Below are 25,824 nucleotides of genomic sequence, written 5' to 3'. Positions count from 1 at the left end.
TATTTAAAACGTTCACTCTTCACTGTATTTTAACAGAAATCTTATATAAATTGTTATCAGATAAATCAGGCGCTCCTGGTGTTTTATTCTTTTCAAATACTAGGAATGAATCAATTTGTATTTGTCCTGATTTGAGCAGTAAAAAGGCACTGAGCTGGGAATCATTTTCAGTTCTAAACGTCTTACCTGGAGTGAAATGGCTGTTATTGTTATTGGTTATAGTTCGCTGTGGGTTAGAAGCAGAAAAGGCTCTAAGATCAGCTTAGTACTAGCATTTTTGGCATTTGTCCTTTGATGACCCCTTTTCAAACCTTGTCTGTGCCTCTCATTCTTGTCGTCCAACCCCAACTAACTGGACCTACTGTAGGTGGATGTAATGAGCAGCAGATGACATTAAATGATTTGGGAACAGCTGGAGGAGGGAAAAGGGGAGTTGTATTGTTCTTCAGCAGTCGTCTTCCGTGTACAAGAGGCCATGATGCACAGCAAACATTTGTGGCAAATCTGCCATCTTCTGAAAGTTCATACAACTCAGCATCCACTTTGTTAATGGAAAGTGGATTTATTCTATTTACGCAATTTTGTTGATCCCTAGCGAATGCAACACTGGTCATGTAAATGGTCCATGTCCAGGTTTCTCCAATCCTTGTTGACTCCAGACCCAGGGACCCACGTCAGGGTCAGAATGGAGAGAGAAACCAGGTATGGAGCTGAGGAATCCAGCGAGATCATGAAGTTTTATGTTAAGGTTTCTCTGCTAATTGACCCAATCAGTCCTTGGAGAGGGTTCGTGTGAAACTAGGTTAGCTGCTGTTCCTCAAGTCTTTTGAAGCATAGCTCCCTTGTTTAAGGGAGATGAGGGCAATATGGTCTTTTTTCACCAATGATGGAGAAACCGTTTAAAGTTCCATTCATACGGGCGTCCCACAGATCTGAATCCGAGTTTTCACATTATGCATTTGCATATCCAACAATCTGTGAAGTTTATGTCCTGCACGTTCAGACGGATTCAAATCCAGCCTTTCAGAAAATGAGTCTCTGTCAATAGTAGTGTGTGTGTGTGATCTACAAACTTGTTTCTCTAAGAAACATGGTCCCAATGCTGTAGGAGACTTTCCTCATAGAGGCCGGGGGAGCGGAGCGAGAGCTGGTCAGCGAGGCATGGCTGTGAGAAGTCCCCGCCTCCAGAAAGTAACACGTCCCTGGGATCTCTTTGGGAAAGTTCTCTGGGAGCTCCAGCCGTGACCGAGGGACGAATGAAAAAGAACGGTCATCTTTCAGCAACCTGTCGACGATGGAAAAGAAAACAACTTATCAAAAAATAAACAGACATGCTAGGTGGATTAATGTAGTGATGGACATATAATTATATATATACATGTTAGTTAAGCCAAACTGCTTTCTTAAAGCTCCCGTGAGAAAATTTTGCTTTGTGTTGATTTTGGCGCCCCCTGTGGACAAAGCCGTACCTCTTATCTCTTTGCTGATTTTGTCCTGTACATGCTTAAGTGGTGTTTTTTAACAAAAAATCTCATCCTGCTTTCTTTAACAGTCATATGTCACACTTTAAATTTTTGTCCTGGAAAATGTAAACAAAGGCAGTGTGCAGTTAATCGCTTCATCTGACACCTACCCCCCCGCCAACAGTTTCAGGCATTAAAAATAACAATATAGAAATAATCAGTGTTGTTGCTTAGGGTCTGGTTTGCTTTTGTAGGTCATATAGAGTAATCAGAATTAATTTCAGTCTGTTTCATAACCAGCAAAAAAACTCCTCACAGGAGCTTTAAATTACCATAAAAGAGACTTTATATTCATGACTACTGAGTTAAAAACAAGAGCATGTTTTCTGCTGTTACTTACTGGTAAGTTGTGGGACTAACGTTTATACACCTTGGATGGCTCCCCGATTCAAACTTGCTGGCCAGTGTCACATTATTCCCAAACAGGCAATACCGAGGCATTTTAACCCCGACCACGCCTGCCAGCACCGAGCCCGTGTGGATACCTATCCTTAGCTGAGAGAGAGAGGAAGGAGGTGGTGGGAGAAGATTGAAGAGAAGAGAAAAATTGTAAAGAGAAAATTAATAACACAACCAGCAAGATTTTAAATGTGGAAAAAATAACTGACTCTTGGCTCTGGGCAATTATAATGGCTAAATTCACAAGCGGCGCCCAGTTAGTGACGTGTTTTCCATCAGCCAGCAGTGGTTGGGCTGCCAGAGAGGGTAGGCGGAGCTAAGCGGCTGCTTTTCCGGCCTCTTCAAGGGTTGCGAGTAAACAGTAATCTACTATGGCTGAACAAACAAGGAAAAGATCGATGACTACAGATACAACTTCAAAAATAAGTGAAAATCCGAAGAAAAAGAAACAAATTCGACGCTCAGATGAAGGCAAACAGTTTAAAGAGGAAAGCGACCGTCAGTGAGGAAAATCAACCGGAGCCAACCGTGGACGTCACACATGCAACACTGTTTGGATATCTGGGTGTGCTCCCGCAATTACCGTTTATCGCCATAGGTGCCGCCAAAGAGAAAGACATCTTCGAGATTACCACTTTAATGTTTTTTGGCATCTGAAACAAATAACCTGTCACATCGTGAGCTGCACCAACTCAACTTACCTGGCACTGCTGTGCAATACATGGATTAATGTTCTGTATCATACTCTCATATTAGTGTAGCTGCTGTATCTAATCTGATTTTAAGTGGCAGCACATTTTTAGACTAATGAAATCTTCCAAACGCAAGATTTGGCGAGGGAAAGTATCTAAATAAATAACTGCGTCTGTCTCTTCTTGGTAACAGATACAGGGCAGCAACATGGTGCTCATATAATAATCTGGCTGAGGTGTGAATCTATAAATGGCTGGAGGCGGAGTGGAAGCTATCTCAACATTTTTCCAATTTGACCATACCACTTCATGGCCACTCGACCAACTATTGATTTCCTCCACTTGGGGAAAAAGTCACCATATGTACAGCGTACACACCAAATACACACTCACACACACACACGCGCACAAAAACCAGAGGAAGCCAGATTTCTAATGATCTATTTGAGCATCTCATCACCTAGGTATCCAACGCCACTGTGTGCATGCCAGCATACTGCGAAGTAGTCATGGCAACAGCAGGCGATGGTGGTAGTGAGGTAGAAAGAGCACAGACAGACAGAACGACAGAAGGAAAGACAATGGAGAGAAAGAGAGGGAGAGAGAGGGGCAAAATACAGTTATATATAGACAGAAAAACCTTGACAGTACAGGAGGAGAGAGACAGAAAGCGAGAGAGAAAGTCATGTCGGTGCACTACTGTGACCTATTTTTCTGCTAAACTGCTCACAGATGGCCGTGCGCTCGTCTGTCTGTCTCTACGACAGTCAACCGCTCACACATAAAAACAAATCTGCATCCAGCGCCCACTATCCTCTTTATTTCTTAGTCTCATAACACAGACACAGCAACATTCATACTCTCCTCTCCTCCGTGTCGCTATGAGTCAGCATTCACAGCACATGGCCCTCGGTGAGCCAATGAGCAAATGGCGCAGTGGCGCAGACAACCAATCACATCGTAGCCTCTGGCCAAGCTGACAGAAGGATGCAGGAATGGAGACGGACTGAGACGGAGAGAGGAGGGAGTTGTTATAGAGTCAGTGTTTTATTTACACTCTGTTTGCAGTGTGTTAGGCAGACCTAGCTAAAACTAATGCAACAGTGCTGCAATACAACCAAACTCCATGGTTATAATGTTCAGTTGTTCTTTAACTATATTAGAGAGGAGTTTAAGAGCAGAGAACCACGGTAGTATGGGGACAGTTCATATCAGCAGTTACAGGTACTACATCCCTCATATCCACACCCACTCACACACTCATACTCCCACTTATACACACAAGCACCCATGCACAAAGATCACGCTGCAGGTCTGAAACTGAAGCAGATATACAGATGAAATCATCTCACACTGTTTGATTCCTATATGTGTTTATCTCTTGACATCTCACACCTCTGTATATTTCCCTCCCTGTCCCTGGATCACTCCATCTCTCTCTCACTGAACGCTTTCTCTCAGCTCTCTCGCAGCTCTCATGCTAGTTTGCATAACAGTGCAACATTGGCTGGAGTGGAGTGCACTCACTGAGCAGCATTTATCACGTTGAAGTGTCCAATACCTCTATAACTCTCCTTTATATGAACATGAAGTGAAGAGGAGAAGGAGGAGAGAGCGTAACACAGTGTAAAATATAAAAAAAAAAAAGGAAAACAAGAATTAAAAGTGAGAAGATGAGCAAGTAAGGAGAGGGGAATGAAAGGAGGTCCAGAGAGGCTGCAGAGGGGAGAGTGGGAAAGAGGGGGGGAGAAAGTGGAAGAGCAGGAGAGGAGGCCAGAAATGCTTGGCAAGGCCTTTCTATTTTGAGACAAATGGACAATGTTAGGAGCGAAGCATTACACAGAACACTGTCCGGTCTGTTATTCAGCTGTTATCTGTCTTTGCTTCTCTCTCACGTACATGTTTTATTCCTCTTCCTTATCTCTGAAAACAGTGAAATAAATAATGACATTGTTCTAAACATCACTCTGATTACTTAAAAATTGTGGGTTGACTTTTCAATATGACCCGTGCCAGCCCAGGACTATAACATAATTTACTGGAGGAAATGACTTTGCAAGTAAGCACCCAGGCCCGAAACGCTACCAAGGCAACCTAACGGAGATGGGCGACCTTGAGAGAGTGGACTGAGGAAGGACATAAATAAATTATAACCTGTGTTCCCTTTTCATTCTACTGAATTAACATGAGGGATTCGAACTCAGTTCAGTTGGGACTATTTCCTTTGCTCCCTGATTCATATGCTCATCTTTTTTTCTGTCAAAGAGAAAAAGAATAAATTGTTAATACAATACTCTTAACTGCAGTTGCACGGGGACACATGGCATGAGAAGAGTGAATCGTAGAAATCAGATAAATCTTCAGCCGTGACAATCTTTGAGATAGCACTGAGCAACGCTTTCTGTACTCCAACACAACAAACGGCACTTCTCCCTCTTCGTCTTCATCTTCTCTCACTCCTCTCTCCTTCTTCCTGCAACAACTACGGTCTCGCGCGAGATTTCAGCGCGAGACTTCTCCGTGAGTGAGACTTGGTTACAGACAACAACAGAGAGCATAAGGTAAAGAAGCATGGCTGCCACAGTGTTGTCAGACACGTATTATAACGATCCAAGCCTGTCAGTAGCAAAAACAAGCGCCTTTGGTGGCTGTATATTGGCGTATGCGCGGTGCCCTGTTTAGTTACATTGTATCTCATTTCGCGGCTGCTGGCCGGTGCTTCCTCCCTGAATACTGCATCGATTTCAATAATGGTTGTCTCCACTAGTCACTTACACACAAACAAGTGGGAAAATAGGGTCTAGGTCGAAAAATCCTGAAGTAATCCTTTAAAGTGATAATCTGGAAGAATTTCTTGTAAATAAATGTCTGTCGCCGAATGAGGTAACACATTGGTGATTGAGCCACTGATGAAAGCCTTTGCATTTGCAGTATATACAGTAGTATTATTACAGACTGGGTGTCTGTGGTGACATTCGCGAAAAAAATCACAAGTGACCCGTTTCCCATCCACCAGCAGTGGATGGTCTGCCAGAGAGGGTAGGTGGAGCTAAGCGGCTGCTTTTCCGGTCTCTGCAAGTGACGAGTAGCGAGTAAACAGTAATCTACTATGGCTGAACAAACAAAGAGAAGATCGATCATTACAGATACAACTTCAACAATAAGTGAAAAGAGAAACAAATTCGACGCTCAGATGAAGGCAAACAGTCTTAAAAGGAAAGCGACCGTCAGTGAGGAAAATCAAGAGTTACAACCGTAACAAAGGGAGCCAACCGTGGACGTCTGGTTAAATTGGGAAGTGTACTGCTGCAATTACCATTTAATGCCATAAGGGTCGGCCAAATAGAACGAAACTGAAATCTTCAAGATTAGATTTTTAACATTAGTTTTGTCTGAGCAACATTTTCATTTGCTTATGTTTAAGGAAAACACACATTTATCTACATTTCAGTCATTGTTGGGAAAATGGTTGAATTCACAAGAAATGCTGTGTTGTATTATAATACTTTAATACTAAGAAGTGACCAATAGTACCTGATTGCCTTCTTACAATCACAGCACTGACCACAGCTAATGGTAAAAGTGGACCTTAAATCTGTTTTTCACAGCCTGATACCATTTTACACTAGCTGATATAGTTGACATGTCCTATTTCTAACATTCAAAACTATGAGGGTAGAAAAATAAATGAACTAAGGAACTTAATTAAATCACAGACAGCTCAGAAAAAAATTTACACTTAATGTGTAAGATCGCAACACAAAACAGAACAACAGAGAAAGTAAAAGGGATGTGTGAGAGAGAGGAAAAGAAAGACGACTAGACTGACAAAGCTTAGAAACCAACAAACACACACACACACACACACACACACACACACACACCACACGTAGAAGCGTATGGTCCATAAATAGAACAAACCATCACGTACGTACATACACCCACACAGCACACATAGGCCCACATAATCATCTCCCAATGTAAACACAAATGCATCTACATGAAGCAGCATTCATGACAAGAAAATGTCCCGAGCCGATTTCGGTGTTTTGATATCAGAGCCAATCTGGAAATATTTTAATAGATTGGATCAGATGGAAGAGAGAAGATAAAAGGCAGGCTCTACAGTGAAACATTCCCCTGCTTGGATATCCCAAAATATGCCTCATAAATATTTTCTGACTAAGACATGTGGGATATTCAGATATTATACGGGTGCTAGGAGCCTTATTTGGACATGTATACAGCACATCCTGAATAATTGTCTCAATTTCGGTTTTTACAGCACTTTTCGACACCTGGCCTTTTTGTCTGTTTATGGCAGCTCTGCTCATTGTATACAAACCATCTAGCCAGTAGTTTGCAAGGCGTTTATCAGAGTATGCAGGGCGTACTTAGTAGGACTTACTAGGAATATTATCTCTCACGTACATTGGGCTAAAACCGATAATTTTGTGCATGTAAGTGTATCCAGTATATTGTTACTGTTAGAGTCTCACAGCAAAGGCATAATGTTGCCACACCACTGACCTCAGGGAAGCAGGAGGATTTTCCAGTAATGTTGAAAAAGGTTTCTTTTGTTTCTTTTTCATCCCCGACTCTGGCAGTTGCCATAGTGATAGAAATAAACATACTGAAGACATTCTCGATCCTGCTTTTGATTTGGATGATTGAAATTGAAATGTAATCAATGTTCTGTTCAGAATCAGAATTGTGAAACCTCTACTTATAAGCAAAGAGAGGTGAGAAAAGCTTTCAGGAAGCAGCTTCTCATCTGGTGCTATGATTGGGATGTCCCTATCAGATGACACACAGCAGGGAGTGAGACCCTAATGTTGGTTCTACTGTGTTTTTTTGAATGAGTGACACACGCAGCTGGCTCACAGACAATAGGCAAACACACCATGATGTCCACCATGCCTCCTGCCTTATTTCCTGAAAACACACAGTAAATCCTTGTGACAATGTTATTACTCGTATGTTTCTCTATCCTCCAACCATACACCTTAAAACCAGATGTAATGTGAATCTTTTTGTATTATATTATAAATTATGTTACAGATTTTTGTTTTCTGGATTTTGTGGTGCAAGTCCAGACCCTGGGATGACAAGTGCTAATTCATATTTAACCCAGCAGCCTAGTGTGTGGTGTGTGTTGACTCTTGACACTGCATGCAATGCTTTAAAAAGTTGTATTCCCCACACTATAGCTAATGTATCCATGTTGATATTTATAGAATGCATAAGCATGTGCAATACTTCCGCTTATTTATTAGTACCATGTACCGTATCAGGAGCAATATTATATTTTCTTAATTATTGTGCACAATTAAATTCTATATCATGCACTATCTTTAAACTCATAATCATGTGCAATAGATGTTCTTACTACGTAATAACTGTCAGTACAACTGCCACTATTACTTCCTGCCTACTTTTGTGGATAACTATTGTAATATTATGATAATGTTTTTTTCTTTTATGCCTTTTCTTATGTCTCTTTTGCATTAACCCAACATTTAACCCATTTATATTTTCACTTTTAGTTGAGTTGTTTTTTGTATTTTTGGAGCTATCTTGCAATCTAATTTCCTTCGACAAAAGTACAATAAGAAATCAATGTATAATTCAATGCTTGTTAATCTGAATCTGTATCAGTATCTCCACAGCAATAAAGCACAAGTGCAAGATATCTTTTGTTAACAAATTAGTGGAGGAATGCTGAGTAATTGTTGAAGCATATAAAATGGACACCCGGTCTATAACAAAGCTAATAGCAAATTGAGTGAGGTATGATTAAATCTTTCTTTATATAAGTTATATATCATAAGCATAGATTGAGTGAATCCGTTCTTTAATGTACAATCGGTCCATCTCCCAAATCAGATCTCATATACTTCTATTAGCCATCTTTTCCTTTTTCACAACCAAGTCATCAATTTCAAATTATGTCATTTTGTTGTCACCGTGGCAACTGCGCAGGATGCACTCTGTATTACCATGGCAACTGCACTAGCAGTCTCCAGCGCTTTAGCCTTGACTTTCAGTATAGATTCAGAAAGAGCAAATTGTGGGGCCCTGGTTTAGCTCAGTTGGTAGAGCATGAGCCCCATATACAGAGGCCACAGTCCTCGTTGCACTGATCGCAGGTTCAACTCCCGGTCTGCTGATCATCTGGTCCATGCTCACCTCCCAACACTTCCTGTCTATCTTTAGCTGTCCTATCAATTAAAGGCAAAAAGCCCAAAAAATAATCTTTAAAAAAAGAAATAGCAAATTGTGCAAATACCAACAGACATATATTCAGAACCAGGATTCTTTAAAGATACAGGTAAGACAGACACACACATACAGACTACATCACACAAGCAAGCAAATTGGCAAAAAAAAAAAGGCTACTTAGGCGAGTTTGTGTGTTTGCTAGATGGTAATGATTTTTGGACCAATATACTTTGATGGTGCAACATGGCCTCAGACACCTTTAGTGCAGGCAGTGAATGAAAACTCACCTTAATAGGTCTCCCATCAGGTGTCAGCACTTCTTCAGAGAGTTCCATCATCTTCAGAGCCATGTGTGCAATCGGCTTGGCGTGACTGTCGACCTTCTTGTGCAGTCCTCCTGCCACGCAGTAGGCATCACCTATTGTCTCGATCTGTTCGAGAAATGGGGGAGGAGAGGCAGAAACCGAAATGAATAAGTGTGAATACATGCCGATGTGTGAAACTAAGTAGTCATTCAACAACTCGTAGTATCTCCACTGAGAAGTAGAAATTAAAAGCACTCCTTCATTCCTCTTATCATATAACAACCACAGTATCTATGTGTTTCTCTCTCTTGGCCTACATCCTTCACAATAAGAGATGGTGAACGCATGGAGAGATTAAAAAAAAAACACTTATTGCTGCTTGCACTGCGTCTGACCCAGTCTGACAAGCCAAAAAAACCCAAGCATAAAAAATACAAACATTGTCAGACAGACACGCATATCCCTCAGAGCACTTATCCCATTGAATGTGTCAGTTACAGTCACTGAGAGAGTCAGTTGAAGTTTACAATATTTCAGAAAATGCATGACAAGTTGGTTTATTGTGTTTGATTTGTTAGGACCAATAACCAGTATTTAACAAAAATATTTGTACAGAACCAAAATTAGCTTAAAGATCAGCTCCAGTCATGTTTTAAGACATATAAAATGTTCTGTGTTTAATCATGAATTGTGTCTAATATGTTTTTTCTTCAAAATATGCTTAATTACCTTGTAAAAATCCTCCCAACGCATCTCCTTCTTCTCCCTCATTAAAAATTCCCCAATCTCCATAGTCCTCGCCCACTATGCAAATTTCCAACTGCCCCCTCCGTCACAAAAACAAAACACATCTCTGCCAATCATTTAGTGGCAACTTGTTGAAACTTAGCTAGCTTGAAATGTAGTAATTAGTAGCAGTAATGTTAACGATAATAGTCGTGAGTTTGCAAAAATTACGATGACGGTTACAGCTCGCTCGCGTATCACCGAAGTGGTTGCCATAGGTTGCGCATAATGATTTGTATAGCATCACCCCGTCCATTAACGGGATTGGCTCCTTAGGTTTGTGACGTCTCAAACCTGCCAATCTGAAAACGTGTGGTTCAGCCTGTCCTTGGTACACTGTAGTTTAAAAGCAGACAGGCCCAGCCATGGAGATGACTGCTTATGTTGTCCCTGATGTGTCTTGTAGCACATGAGAAACACCGCATGGAGATGTTTACAAGGTTAAACACTTGATTTTCACTGGAGGGGGTCTTAAAGGCTAAATGACATCTCCTAAGTCATAAAAACTAAATCATTATGATATAAAAAGCCTGAACAATTAAGTGTTTTAACAACAAGGCATCTTAAGGATCTGATATACAAGAGACTACCAGATAACCGGCCTTCTGGTGCCATCTTTATAAGACAAATTATCTTCTGGCCAATTTATTCTTTTAATAGAATACAGAATACAAGTCAAAAGTGTACCTATAATCAGCTCATTCCCAAACTCACTAAATTAAGATTAAATTCATGAAGCCAAGTCTGTGAAGGTTCTCAGTCATCCAGGTCATGGTAATTGTAAGCTTAATCCAAAAGGCAGCTGGACTTGGTTGAAGTTGTCGAAGACGTTTCACCTCTCATCCAACGGCGCTAGAGGCGGAGCTAGAGGCTTTTATTTATAGCTCTGTCCACCAGTCAGTTTAGAACTGAAGAATCCTTTCAGATGAGAGGTGAAACGTCTTCAAGTACTTCAATGAAGCCAAGTCGTTCCTAATCAGTGTTTGGGTTTGCTTATGCCAGGTAATGCTCTAGCAGCTGATTCCTTGTTGTAGAATTACTTCCTAAAACCATATTCGAAATGAGCCCATGTGAGCAAAGCAAACAAGCGGGGATTGTTACCATATTTAAACTTGAAATAGTGACTGGTTGCCATGACAGTCCTTATAAAGACAAAAAAAAGCATAAAAGGAGAAAAAGGAGGGAGAAAAAAAAACTAGGAGACAAACTGCCCTCATCTAGGCCTGCCATCATTTCCACAGTAACCATGACAATGGCAACATATGGGTGCCTCAATCTCCTCACATGTCCCTCCTGTTCCTGCTTTCTCTCCTGCACACACACTCACTCTTCGACGGCTATTCGCATAAACCCTTTTATATACACTCAATCCCTCTGTCTTTCTCCGTGTATCTCTTCTGCCCTTTCAGCAGACATCTGATACATGACATTTCTGAGAGATAATACAGAGGAAAGGCATGTGTTTTACAGAGATGCGACAGGTATACGTTGTTGTGGCAAAGAACCAGGTAAGAGATAGAAAGGAGAGATGTGAGGATAAAGGAAGAAAAGATAGAAAGAGTAAAGAGATGCTGATCTAATAATGGAAAGTAAGGCTGAGGGAAAGACAGCAGACGACAGCATCTAGTCCCACAGCCCCACAGTCACATGGACAATATTGACACATCTTTGTTAAGCTCCCACAGACTGGCCATTAATCAGTTACTTTTTCCATAACACAAGCACACCCACAAATGACAGCGCAGACACACAAGTATATTCAATACTAAAGATTCAGTTAATCAAACACAACTGAAAACAAAAAAAAGGCCCCATGACAGTCGGACTGTAACATCCTGGAAAACAAGTTGTCGTCAATGATGACCTCATTTTGCAAGTAAGACAATGAAGCCATGAAATTTCCAATCAATACGGCGCTGTGCCCCTCCTACCACATCCTCCCAAATGACATGGCCTTGTTTCTCAGTGTGCTTCTTTCAAACATCCTGTCTCAACAGGTGTTACGACATACCACTGACCTTATAAACATCCAGAATGCCGCACTGGTAGTCGAAGCGCGTGTATAGCTCGTTCAGCATGGAGATGACCTGCATAGGCGTGCACTGCGCACACACAGCGGTAAAACCCACGATGTCCGAGAACAACATGGTGACATCATCGAATTTGCGAGCGGGCACCGGCTGACCCTGCCACAGTTTCTGCGCCACATCGCCGGGAAATATGGAATAAAGGAGATCCACGGTTCTCCTCTTTTCCTCCTCCAGCGCCTGGTGCGTCCGCTCTAACGTGGCCTGGGAGAGGAGAGAGGGGAAGGAGATTAACAGGGTTCGTTCTGATGAATGCACTGATGACAATGAAGCTGAGATGTGGGAGGACTGCACCAAATTAAAACTGCTGGTGCATGTAAATGTATTTAAGAATTAATTTGATTTATATTAGGGTGTGTGTATCTGCATATGCTTATTTGTGTCTATGGGCGAGCCTTTTTAATAACAAATCTGTGTGATGCAGCGCTACACCATTGTTACAGCAGGCAAATTAACTCATGGCAGTGGCCTGGGGGAGTGGCTGCAGATGCAAAGGATTGAGTCAAGGCTCAACGACTTGCTCAAAAAATCTTTTACAGCAAATTATAACAGCAAGTCACAGGAGCAAAGTTCCTCCAGGCACACTTTAAACAACATCAGGTCTAATAAACTGACGTTTCCTCAGTTGTTTTTCTCTGTAAATATGAAAAGACCGAGAATTAAACTGACAAGCATTCTACCTTAAGTTTGTCCATTCTCTTCTTCAGGCCATCCTGAGCCTTTGCCTGCTCCCCCACCAGTATAACGTCCCGCGTGGCATCATGGATGGGGATGTCTGACAAGTGGAGGCCCCTGCCCATCAGCTCCTCTAGCTTATCGACACGTGGTGAGCCCAGAAACATGAGGGAACACGACTCGGGCACATGGATCATCTGACCCTTCAACTCCATCACCTGGACGAGAGAGCAATCACATGGGAAAGAAAAGGTGAATTTAGAAAGTTAGGCCTTTTGACAGCCTTAATTATATGCATAGATACACTGAAGCAGAGGAGAGGGGGGTTGGAAGACAGACTGTAAGATAAAGACAGATGTTCCTGGTAGATTAGGTTCATGAATAGCCTCATTTGACGATGGACTGCCATGTCAATCTCATAGTTGCTTTTCTCCAAATAATGTCATCAAATAAAACAGAAAAAAATGATTTACTATTTAACTTTTTTTCCCACAAAGCTCAATTGTTGGAGGGTAGCTTTTCCATTAAACGTTCATTTTAAAAAGGCTTTGTAAATTCTGTAATGTGTTATTACTGGGTGAGAAAAAAGCAACAAGCCACAGTTATTTTTAGCTTTTATATTTGATACAATCAGGTAAATACAGAGAGGCAAACCTAAGACAAAATGTTTTTGATAAACTTGCAACAGGACTAGGTCAAAACCTAGTATGTGGCTGACCGCATTAGGTCAATGTGCACTTTTGTGGGCAACAAGGACTGTCTTTATGAGGCCGATGACAACGTGTTTGAAAGCAGGTGCGCGCTGCGGACGTAGGTGAGGACAGCAGACGAGCAGCGGAGGAGCAGCCCCGCCTTCTCCCCAAACAAAGTATCCAGAGCAGTATAGACAGAGAATCGCATCAGTGGAGGTCCAATATGCTCAATGATCCGCCATTGTGATGTCGCAACTCTCTCTCTCTACGGCTCTGAAAGTACCGTCACTCACTCATTCACTCACTCAGTCAGTCAGTCAGTCACATACAGAGTATGTGTAGGGTTGACCTCGGCGGTCAGCTACAAATAAAACATTGTTTAGTACTTGATTTCAACTTTAACACTTTCAAGTTATGCAAAATAAGAAATATTTAAACTTAAATAGGACCAGCTACCTCTGTATTTATCAAAAACTTGCCATTTAAAATCATATTTTTACACAAATTACAGTTAAACTTGAATTTTGTACATTTTTCAAAACAATCACACGTTAATGCTCGACAGCTCTTTGAGACACCGCTTGTATACGAGACTCGAGCGACCAGGCATCCGTGATGTAGTTGGCGGTTAATGTCACAAAGGACTGGGTGTCACTATGCTGTGGGTGTTGGTCAAGGCTTGCCCCCATACATTAACGACGCAGAGAGCTAGCTAAGGTAGGCAGCACGACTAACTAGCCGGGACCGACACGCTCCTTGTTGGAAATGCGTACAACGGTAGCCGGAAATGGTGCACAGCAAACGATGCATGCAGAGGGTTTGTTGTTGTTGCTGTTTGTGCACAAACTGGCTGAACATTTTGTTAGGACGGAAAAAAAAGTTTATGTAAATCGATTTTTGGAAGTTTCAAATTGAGTGTATAGATGCACACAATGTTGATAAAACCCAGAGTATAACTACAGCAACAGCAGATTACTGTCTTTAGTAAATATTTTGAACTTTATATAACAAGGCCACATCCAATATATAATGCATGCTGACCTGGATGGAAATAACTGGGTAAACTGGTGACCTAGTTATGAAGGACTCAATCCTGTCATCATCAAAATGTCACTGCTTTGAGTCACACAGTCCATCCAAATGTCCTCAGACAACAAATCGTGAGCTGTGATCATCCGCGTACGTCATGCCTTTAAAGAGTTTGAGTGGGTACAACACTAACTGAGAAGAAAACCACAACACACACTAATCAGTTAAAGGGGTTAAAGATATTTTATCACCAACATGGCTGCAAATCCACAAACAATTGCGGCACTACAGCCAGGATTGTTTGCAAAATATGACTAACAATCTGCATCACTCGCTTCTTGACATTTTGCAAGAGATGACAAATATACGTGCAGCACCTGCTGAATGTCTTAAAACAGGTGTGAGGAATACAAACAGAAGAGCCTATTGGAGATATAGAGGAGAGAGATTGAAAGAGGTATGGCTGGCTGATTACCCCAGGAGATGTTGTTGAGAGGCACGACTGCCCTTTTGAATATGACTCTTAGCTATTTCACAGTGCTTACCACCTCTGCTAAAGGCCCTCTTCTTCTTCGTCCTTTCCCTTCCCTTCATTTTCTTTTTTTGCCTCCCTCTTTATCTCCATCTTTCATTCCTGCCTCTCTCTCTCTCTCTGCTCTTCGCTCTGTCTCTTGGATTACCGCTCTCTCTCTCCATAGTGTCAGATAGATTATTCCGCCAGTGAGCACACTGCAGCCCTGTTTTATTTATAGCACAAGGCTCTCCTAGGTCTGCATAATGCATACAGTCTACATCTACACACACAGACATACTATATTTCTCTACTCACATTCTGCCCTTGACTGTCTGTTTCTCAGGAACGCTGACATACATACATATAAACACACATGCCAGCATACATATGCCCATATGCAGCCTGCAACCCATACGGTCCAAGTTCAACACATACCAATCCCCTGCAACACAACAAACACACACACACACACACGCACACACACAGATTCATCCAGCAGTTTATCAGGCATGGTTATCTTACCTCACTCTAAATTCACATTGGCTTACTGTATGCCTCACATCTGCACATGCTGCCACATGCAGCTGTTCATATGGACACTCTGCACTCAAACATGCACATGTACACACATATATTAAATTTGGTTTGAATCTTTCTTTAACAAATGAGAACTAAGTTTTCCTCCTCTAAGATATGACACCTGGGGTTATACTACAAAGCAGGATTTGCGGTTATCGAGGTAACTTCAGGGTTAACTCCGAGTTTTCAGTTCTATGAAGCTTGTTCACTTCTTACCGGGGTAGATTGCCATGGTAACCAATGCTGAACACCTCAACCTGCTCCGGAGAGAGGGTTATGTTCGAGATAAGTGATCAACCTGAACTAAACACCACCTACTGACCAATCAGGTCCCTTGATTTACGAGATCTGTGAGTCATGAAAGATATTCATCGTGCTTTACTGATACATCTAGAACAGAAACAATGAAGCCTTAAGGAGCTACTTTTGTGCTTATAAGATATAAAAGTAAGCATTCGTACTGCTTTAAATTGTGGTTTTAAAGGTTTTATTTGTTCATAGTTTGATACGGCTGAGAGAATAAATCTAAATCTGTCATTAACGCAACAAAAAAAACATCTGTGCAACGTATTAATCTAATGTAACACACAAGTGTTAAAATAAATATATGGTGCTCTAATGATGGAGCAGGGATATTATTATATTTGCACATTTACACAGTCTGCGTTTTTTTTGTTATCAGTCCTTCCTGCATTAAGCAGCTGCAGCTGAGTGGACTATTGTCTGGATTATGTGCAACTTCTTCATATCTTTCAGAAATCATAGTTTGCTCTGAGTTTGTAAAATATGCCGATCAGCTGACAGCAGACTTGTCCCTATGTGTGATTGGTCATACACTGCAGACTCCGGCCCTTTTATGTGAACGCGCTCATAGAAATTAGAGACAACACTTGTAGAACATAAGTTATATTTCACAATGCTGATTTTCTCTGGTGAAAAGTGATGAAAATCTTTTGGGGATGAGCATCACTGGGTGATCACTACCATTTTTGTAGCTGTATTTCGGCTCTGTCATGAGTTATTGCTAGTTTTTATTTAGTTTGTATTCATGTTCAGATATTAATTTCCTGTTTTACTTTGTCACTATTGTCACTTTGTCTCTCGAGTTGCTTTACTGCCTTCCTTTGTTTCTTTTCCCGCCTTTGTGATTGCGTGCTTCGCTCTGATTGTTTTCACCTGTGTTTGATTAGTCTCACCTGTCCCCGGTTGTCCCCAGTGTAGTATATAGTCTTAGGCTGCAGTGGAAAAGTCCAAAAAATGACCCCCTGTCTTTTCCGAACCACTTTTCCACAGGGGGAGTGTGAGGAGAATTCAAAAGCAGTAAGGAAAAGACGACCACGGTGCTCAGAGAATCCGACTGCACTTAGACTGGGCGGATGTGACTGATGTTGTGGTTCTGCCATGTAAAAAACTACAATCTACCCATGATGGACTACAAAGAGCACTGTCACAGATGATTATTTTTTTATTTATGACGTGCAAAACAACGATTACATTTTAGTTGTAGTCCTAAACCTCATCAACGTCATCACAACAGAACACTTAATAGAGGCACGTGGGTTTAGTCTGTATTATCTTACAGTAGAGACACAAACAGTTTGATCACAGTCACGTTGATGCGTGTTTTCATGACCGCCGAGCAGTGCGTGACATTAAATATTGTGGGTCATTATTTTCTTCTCTCCTTTCCTAAAGGATGGTCCAGTGTTTCCTATGCTAAAGGAGATAATAAAGGAAGCAATGAAGCTCCTTTCCTTATCATTCACAGAATTCGAACCGCTCTTTTCATGGCTGACACTAAAACACTTCTGTGTCGTTTTACTCCGTTAGGAACCTTCCTAACCAAAAAGCGACCGCAGTGTTCCTGTTTCTTTGCCAGTTCATCGTCTATCTCTGAGAGCAGTTGTGTCAAACCTTTTGTCCGGTACCCCGTGTGGACTCTTTTGGAGCCTCCTTGTGTTTCCGCCTGTGTTGTTGGACTTTTAGTTGGTTTTCTTTTGGATTCTATTTCCCTGGATTTTTACACAGTAAGTTGTTTTTTTGCCTTGTGTTTAATTAAATAATTCTTCCTGTAGTCTGCATCTGGGTCCTCTCCCTTCTGTTAAAACCTGAAACGTGACAGGCACATCTGTATGATGAAACTACGAGCAGTTCATGTTTACAACAACTTCTGATTATGTGCTTCTTCTGATTTGTTACAAGTCCTTTTGGAGATATAGGCTTTGCAACTTGCCATTCAAATGAAAAAATGCTAAAGGCACTGAATAGCTCAAATATGGGTTACACTGCAGGACAGCACTCGGAGGCGAGCCCGACAAGGTGACCTGCAAGAGCTGCAAGACAACTTCTGCTAATGGTCATATTGTACTGTTGTGCAATTGTATTGTTACGCAATGATGTCCAGCAAACAGCTGTCGTGTTGGCTTTTTTTATTAATGTACAGTAGGCATTATAATACCTCCCGGCCCTCAGAGTCTGCCTTTGTTTCTCTGTCACTCTCATTTGCTATCTTACTCTGTCACAGCTGCACACATACAAACATTGATAGACACACGCACACACATACATCCACACATCCCCGGAGGCAGTTGTGTTGGCCTAGTTGTGCGTCTCTGTTAAATTCAGCCCTCTCCGCTCCCGCTGCCTGCTTCTCTGTCATCGCAGCACAGAGGCAGAGGAGGTGAGTAGAGGAGGAGGAAGGAAGGGCAAAAGGAACATACTGAGGAGGTTAGGAGAGAAAGCGACAGAGAGAGGAGGGGGGAAGGGTAGGAAAGATGGAGATGGAGGAGGCGGGGGGAAATTATATATGCTAACAACATTTTATAAATAGCGTGATTGACAGGGGGGATGAAAGCATGAAGAGATGTACAATAAGAGGGCATGATTGAACTTTAAGGAGGCAGAGAGTAGAGAAGGGATGTACAATGTATCTTTTCAAAGCTGATAAAAATACATCAAACTGTCTGTGTAGTAGTGATTCTTCTTTGTAGCAGCTTGACACATTTACACTGAGCCCTTGTTCAAGGCCACCAGCAGCAAAATAACATTTTCTCAAGGCAGTTCTGCACATGTAACACTTGCACTGTTTATGTTTTTGGTAGCACACACTGTGATGTTCTCAGTTTATGTGTCAGGATTAATGAAAGGTACAGATTCAGGTTAGCATCACCATAGGCGACAGGGAGCGGGAAAGGACCAGAGGTGGAAATCAAGGCGGGAAGAGAAGGGGAGGAGGAAGGAGAGAGAGGAGACTGGGGCTGCTGGACGTGAAAAAATGGCAACAAGGTACCAGAGAGAGAGATGGGAGAAGGATGGAGGGAGGTGGACAGCTAATGGATCGTCTTTTGTGAGCAGACTCTGGCATGTCAACAGACTCTCATTTGCATGAACAAGCACTGAGCAGCAAAGAGTCAATGAGTCAGCCTCTCTCTCTCTCTCACACACACACACACATACACAATGTTGCCATGTTCTTATCTTGTCAGACCCTGGCTGTATTCTGCAGTATTCTTGCATCCCACTCTCACAGCAGAACACGCTCAACACCACAGACACACATACGCTCTACACCGCACGTAGGCTGCATAAACACTGCACCACTACCTTCTACCTCGCTGCCTTAGACGATTCTTTACACCTGCAACATTAATTCAATGACACATTAATCCAATGTTTATAACGCTCACAGTGAAATTAGCAAAGTCATATTGCAAGATTAATGTAAGCAGTAAGAAAATATGGCACAGGAAAAGATACTAAATGAAAGCCTTGAGTCAAAGTAAAGGAACACACCTTGAAACATTTATATTCAGCTGGAATTTAACATATTCACACGGCAGCCATTTTCCTCTGACATCACACTTTCAAGTCTTATAAGCGTATGTAATCTGACAAATGATTTTAATTTAGCCTTTCCCAAATGAACAGCAACTGAAAAGACGAAAGAGAGAAAAAATCCAGAACGACATTGGGAGCTAGAACTACTATAGGAACCGACAGCTAAGTCGTAACAGCTTAAAGCTCCTGTGACGAGTTTTTTGGTGGTTATCAAACAGACTGAAATGAATACTGATGCAGCTGTATGACCTCCAAAAGCAGGTGAGACCAACAGCGCCCAGATTCTATAACTGATATTTTAATGCCTGAAGCTGCTGCGGCGGGTCAGGTGTCAGACGAGGAGTTTAACAGCACGTTGGCGAACAAGCTTTTGTTTACATTTTCCACGACAAAGCGCCTCGATGAATGATTTGTTTAAATGTTAAAAGAAAGCAGGATGAGATTTATCACCAGAAAACACGACTTAGACGTGTACAGGACAAAATCAGCAAAGTACTTCTTTGTCCACAGGGGGCGCCAAAATCGACACAAACTGAACAGTTCCTCACAGGAGGTTTAAGTTAGCAATAAACTAATTTGAAGCTAACATTACTTTAGCAAACTAAATGAGGGCCTGTGTCCACGAATAGAGGGGTTTTAAGAATTTTTTTTTGCCTTTCATGCCTTTATTGACAGAGGACAGTGGATAGTGTTGGAAACGGGAAGAGAGTGGGGATGGCATGCGGCCAAGGGCCGAGGGCGGGAGCTGAACCCGGGGCCACCCCATCGCATCTGTATATGGCCGCCAATTGAACCGCTGAGCTAAACCGGCGCCACTAAATGAGGTTTTTGCACTTTCAATGCCGATTTTCGACACAAACTCAACGCACTTCTGCGTTTTCAGCGCTCAGCAGCCTAAGCGCAAAAACGCCCTCTGCGTCAGCTTCAGCGCTCTCAGTTGAAAATAGTTTATTTTTTTGATCACCGCCGCTTGTCAATGTCACTTCCCCCTCACCGACGAATCAAAATTAGGAAGGGGCGGACTTCTGATATCAACTTTGTCAACAACAAGGGCAGAGGAAGAAGTAATCCTGGCGGTCACTGACACCAACGCTGTTGTTTTTTTGAGGCTATAATTTCCAGGTGTAGAGGACACAGACACGATTCTTTCCATTGTTTTTATGTTTTCTTTGTAAAATGTCCTTGAATAAAAGCAAATATTAAGCATACAGAACAATTAAAAATATTCACCACCAAGCGGAAGTGCTGCAAACTTTTGTGACCTAGCAACAGTGAGCACCCTTGAGAAGCGCTCTGAAATTGAGGTCATGGCCGCTGCTAGCGCAAAAAACGCCGTCGGTGGACACAGGCCCTTAACTGTTTGATAGGAGTTAACTCCTTTTTGTATCATAGCCTATAACACTATCAGCTAATAAGGTATCAAATATGTTGTTTGATATTAAATTATGTCCTTAACTCCCATTAGAAATTCACTTACCATTGCCTTTTCAGTTGTTGACCAATGAAGAAGCAGGGAAACTATAAAGACTTGCTTTGCTTATACTAGTTTGCAGAGATGCTGAGCGAAACTACCGTTCAGTACTGTTCTTACTAACTGATATGCCGCAAGCAACCATCACACTTCTCTTCTTTTTATATCTGTAGGAACAACCAGACTAAAAATATCTTCCTCTTGTCTCTATTATTTTCATCCACACTGTTTTGTAAATTGATCAAGACTACACAGACACAGAAAGGGCAGTGATTTTCAAAGCGCTCTCGACTGAACAAACAAACCATCACAGCAGCGATTTATCTAGAGACTGATCAAAGGTGGTGCTAATGTCAAGATTCTCTTTGTACTCAGACACGGCAGGTGCACACATGCACACACGCAGACGTCATTCAGCTGCACCTGCAAATGCAGTACAGTAGCAGTTGTTAAATAACAAGTGTGACACAGCAGATTTAAGCATCCCGATGGCATCTTGCTTCCTTGTGCTAAATCTCCCGCTCTAATAAGTCTACTTCATTGAGAACAAAGCTCATAGAGCAGGATTTGTTTCTTAATACTCAGCACATGCTATTTTGTGAACATCTGCTGGTCTACGCTTGTGCTCCTGCTACATCCACACAAACTGATGACTTAGACTTTCATGACTATATAAAAAAGCACTGACTAATCCTAACCAGAATTCTGACTCCATGACCCAAAGAGTTTGGGAACTTTGGGATGTTTACAACCCTGGCACCACAACAGAGGAGGTAGGTGTTGTGATTCATGGATTATCTGTCTTATGTCTCATTGTGTTATTTTTAAAAGAAAGAAAATATCAGCATCCAATTTCACGTACCTCAGAAAGTGAGGGTGTTCCTTTGTGTATTTATGTCTGGCAAGCAATGAAACGCACCAAAGCTGAGTGTCTGCTGATTCCTGAACTCAGTTCAGCTCTCTTTTTACGGCTTTCATAAACAACTGCCAACAAGACTGACCTACAAATAATCAACCTCCGCCAGGTCAGTGGAGCCGAAGAGGTTAAATCTGCGAGCGTGGGTTTGTTCAAACAACTCAGCGCTTTTACGGACGTCATGATGAAACTACTTTGCTTGTATTTATTGTAAGTTCTGTGTGTTTTTTAAACCTTAAAATGTATCCGATTCTGCCGTGTGAGGGAAACATGATGAACAAGAGTAGATGCTTGTAACCTGTGTGCGCTCCCCTGTGTGCTGACCACCAAGCAGACACACAGAGATGCAGTTTGACCTTTTCAGTAGGTCTTAGGATGTCTCTTGCGCAGCCACTGTCCCTGAGTGAAGAAAGGGAAGGAGTCAAACTGAAACTCAACGACAGGCGGCTCAAATACGCACACACACAGAGCAGCACAGGGGAGCACTCTTTTGTGGCCTCTTTACCTTGGCCTGTCGCCTTCTCTCGCTGCCCTTTCTAGTGAAAATGTCAGCCCCGTCCTTCTCTTTCTCCCTCTCTCTCTTTGTTCTGCGTCTCTGCCCAGGTGACACAAGATTCATATGGAGAAAAAGGAAAACAAACAAGTTCTGCAACACAAATCTGTCAAGTGTCTAGCTGACGGTGTGGTGCAGTGCCTGGTCTGCTCACTGGTGGTGACACACAGAAGGGAGCAGAAAAGGGCTGCTACACTGACTCAGTGACACCAGCGTGAATGTGCTGAAGAACCTTGTTACGTAGATGATTACAGGCCCACCGCACTGAGCCTGACCATCAAACATCCTTTCAGTCATTTCCGTAACGTTGCAATCCTTCATCGTAATTTTCCCATGAATCCCTTCTGTTTCCTTTACTTAATCTTATTGTATGTAAAAGCTTACATATTGGAAACAGGAGAAAAGGGGCGAGATTAATGAAAGAGGAAGCGTTTTTTAAACACTTGTATTTGCTTTTCCATTTTTGACAGCTACAAACCAAAGCCTTTTAAAGTGGTTTACTGTTTGAATACATAAATAAAAAGGCCGGGGATATGTGACGGAAAAAAACAGGAAAGCTTTGTTAGAAAAAAAATAGAAGATGGTGAATTCATGAGGCAGTGACAGAGAGTAGATAAAGGCTAGAGAGGAGATGTGCTGTAGTGCTACTCGAAGTCTAACTGTCAAGAGGGAAATCCTGCTGCTGCTTCTGAGGGCACGAGGACTGTGGGCATTGCAGTGTGTTATTGTGTGTAACTGCACGCACGTATGGCAGTTGTGTTTCGTTGTCGTCTCTTCAGATCAACGCACTAAACTAGGGGATTGGTTTGTTTGGCTGAAAAAGGCTACAATCAACAACATAGATGCTGAAACACTGCCCTAGCCTCTCCACAGCAGTGCTGTGATGTTCCCCTTCAATTTAAAGAGAGCTCTGAATTCAAAAGTTGTGACACACCAACTACACCTTCTATTTATGAAAACAAAGAGCCACAGGCAATGTCCATCCATTCATTCCTCCATTATCTGTACCGCTTATCCTGTTCAGGGTCGCAGTGGGGCTGGGGGCCAATCCCAGCTGTCATTGGGCGAGAGGCGGGGTTACACCCTGGACTGATCGCCAGTCAATCACAGGGTTGACACACAGAGACAGACAACCTTTCACGCTCACACCCACACCTGCGGGCAATTTAGAGTCACCAATTAACCTAACGAGCGTGTCTTTGGATTGTGGGAGGAGCCCAGAGTACCTGGAGGGAGCCCACGCATGCACATGCAAACTCCACACAGAAAGGCCCACTTTGTCCGAACCGGGACTCGAACTAGGAGCGGAACAGCGCTAACCACTGCACCACAGTACAGCCCACAGGCAGGGTCATTTTTTAAAATGCTATTAATCAGAAAAACTACAAAGGTAAGCAAATGAATCAATTAGTTGATTTTCGCCTAATTGTTTTTCATTTTCTGGTTCTATATTGTCAAAAAAAGCATTTACTGCTTTTCTTTGTCATGCAAACTGAATCCCATTGGCTTATGGACAGTTGGTCGACTAATTGAAAATGCAAATAGTCCGGAGTCGCAGTCCTCTTATGAATGTAAAACATTCTCTACTGCATGGACAAGACTTGAATTAAAAAGAAGCACATCCCAATCATCCTGCAGAGAAACAAATTACTCTCCATAATCTGCAAACACTAATTAGATCACGTTTGTGTACAAATGTATTCTAACTGGTTTGAATGCAGCGCGAGTACGCTAGCTGTCTGTTGCTTCTATTTATGCCAGTGCTAACAGCGCTATGACAAGGACCGAAAACATGACATGACAGGTGTTTTAACCTTCCCATCTGCCTTTGGCTGAATATCTGTGGTGCTGTTCATTCTCTATCTACAACCATAACTATCAGACAATAGTTTATACCTTTGTGGTGGATCGCATCTGCTCTCCTTGGGAGCCATTATGTGTCAGTACATTTTATATAAAATACACTATATTGGCTTAATACTCACATAACACTACCATACACACACACACTGATCACTCTGGACTGATCAATCTCCTCTCTGTCAGTTCGGTTCAGCATCAGGGTGTTTGGTGCTGACACTGACAGCCTGCGGAGAGCATCTAATCAATAAAGAACTGGATATAGCATACAACTAGGATTGATTGATTGTTTCAGGCAAATTGGAGCTAATTCAAACCTCGCATGCAACAACATCACCAGCTTACGGGCTGTGTTGCAACATATGTTGGAAAGGAACTCAGTATAGATTCAGACGAGAGTGATTTTTGTTTTCCAAAATACAAACCAGCTACCAGAAACACTGTCATCTGTTATGCACGATAGCCTTACCTTCTCCTTGGTGCCTGTCTGCGTGGTATCCGGCCTGGTGCGGATGGTAAAAGGGGAGGCAAGCCTCAGGAGGATGCCCTGGAACGAAGGCTCCATTTTGGGCGAGACAATCTCGAAACAGTCCCTGAACGAGAGGCTCCGGTGAGGCTCAATGCGAGCCTGTCTCCGCAAACCTTCTCCGAGCTGCAGTAGCTCCATGCGAGGCCCCAAGACGAGGTGAAATGGAAAGGCACGGCAAAACGTGGCCAGGCCGATGCGTAGATCACTGGGGTTAGTGGAGAGTGAGAGCGGGGGCCGTTTAGTGCTCACAGAGGCAGCATTTGGGAAGGAGGAGAGGGAAGGAGGGCGTGTCTCCTGGATTTGGAAGGACAAGCAAACTGTGGGAACAGCGGTCTGGAAAGGAGAGGGTGGGGACGGGGACGAGGAAGGTGAGGCAGTGGGGGATGCAGTCGGTGTGGGGGTTGTGGAGTCCCCGTCTGTGTGTTCTGTATCTTCATTGGGTAATAATGGAGTAAGAGGTGGCACCTCTTCCACCTCGACTTCTGAATGAAAGATCCGCCTGGCAACAGCTCTGATCAGCCCGGGCATGACCAATCCAACAACCGGGGCCGGGTTGAAACAATGAAGAAGCAACACCTTCCCTCTTCCATCTCGCTCTCCAACCTTGTCCAATTTCCTTCTCCCTGTCTCCTCCTCTTGGGGATCCTTGCACTGGAAGGAGGGACTCTCAGACGAGGCACGGCGCCCTGTGGAGGTGCGAATGTGTTCCAAAATGGCGTCAAAGCCATTGAAGAAGTCCTGGAGGTTGCTGCCTACAGCCCGGAGCACTCTTTCATTTTCTTCAAAGCAGAGGCCAAAGAACTCCTCGCCGAAATGCTCCCGCAGCTCACAGAATGGTACTCCTGAGAGAGGGGGGTGGATGCAAAACACCAATGTTAGGGAATTCAATAAGTTGCAAACACCTAACCTGCACACATGCACATAAAATATGCTCTAACAAAATGGACAGTAGCTATGAGATGATGTGTCATGAAACAATCTGCTGACTTGCGTCTTGGTTCATTGTATTTCAGTATATTTTCATAATGCAAAAACACTTGAAGCCCTTATTACACTGCCAGTTCAAGGCGGGATTATTGCGCCTCTGTTATGTTCTGTCTTCGATGTAAAACACAAAGAGGTGGAACAGTGGGGCGAAATAGTCCCGCCTCTGAG

General features: G+C 42.6%; 1 protein-coding gene across 1 annotated transcript in view; it reads right to left on the bottom strand.

Moving 5' to 3' along the window:
* Positions 1-907: 907 nt before the first annotated feature.
* Positions 908-25,824, bottom strand: part of gucy1a2 (guanylate cyclase 1, soluble, alpha 2) — a 35,541-nt gene continuing 10,624 nt past the window's right edge. The window contains exons 4-9 of the mRNA XM_069668002.1: positions 24,610-25,511; positions 12,695-12,907; positions 11,946-12,218; positions 9,124-9,267; positions 1,864-2,018; positions 908-1,285 (exon numbers count right to left, since the gene is read on the bottom strand). Coding sequence (XP_069524103.1) covers positions 1,066-1,285; positions 1,864-2,018; positions 9,124-9,267; positions 11,946-12,218; positions 12,695-12,907; positions 24,610-25,511 — 1,907 coding nt within the window. The 3' untranslated portion in view covers positions 908-1,065. The remainder of the gene's footprint in view (positions 1,286-1,863; positions 2,019-9,123; positions 9,268-11,945; positions 12,219-12,694; positions 12,908-24,609; positions 25,512-25,824) is intronic.

Source organism: Semicossyphus pulcher, unplaced genomic scaffold, assembly GCF_022749685.1.
Source record: "Semicossyphus pulcher isolate SPU_LCO1_2020_fin unplaced genomic scaffold, fSemPul1.0.p SCAF_19, whole genome shotgun sequence".
NCBI lineage: Eukaryota > Metazoa > Chordata > Actinopteri > Labriformes > Labridae > Semicossyphus > Semicossyphus pulcher.
The sequence above is the reverse complement of the archived record's forward strand: the minus strand, read 5'-3'. Positions and strand labels throughout refer to the sequence as shown.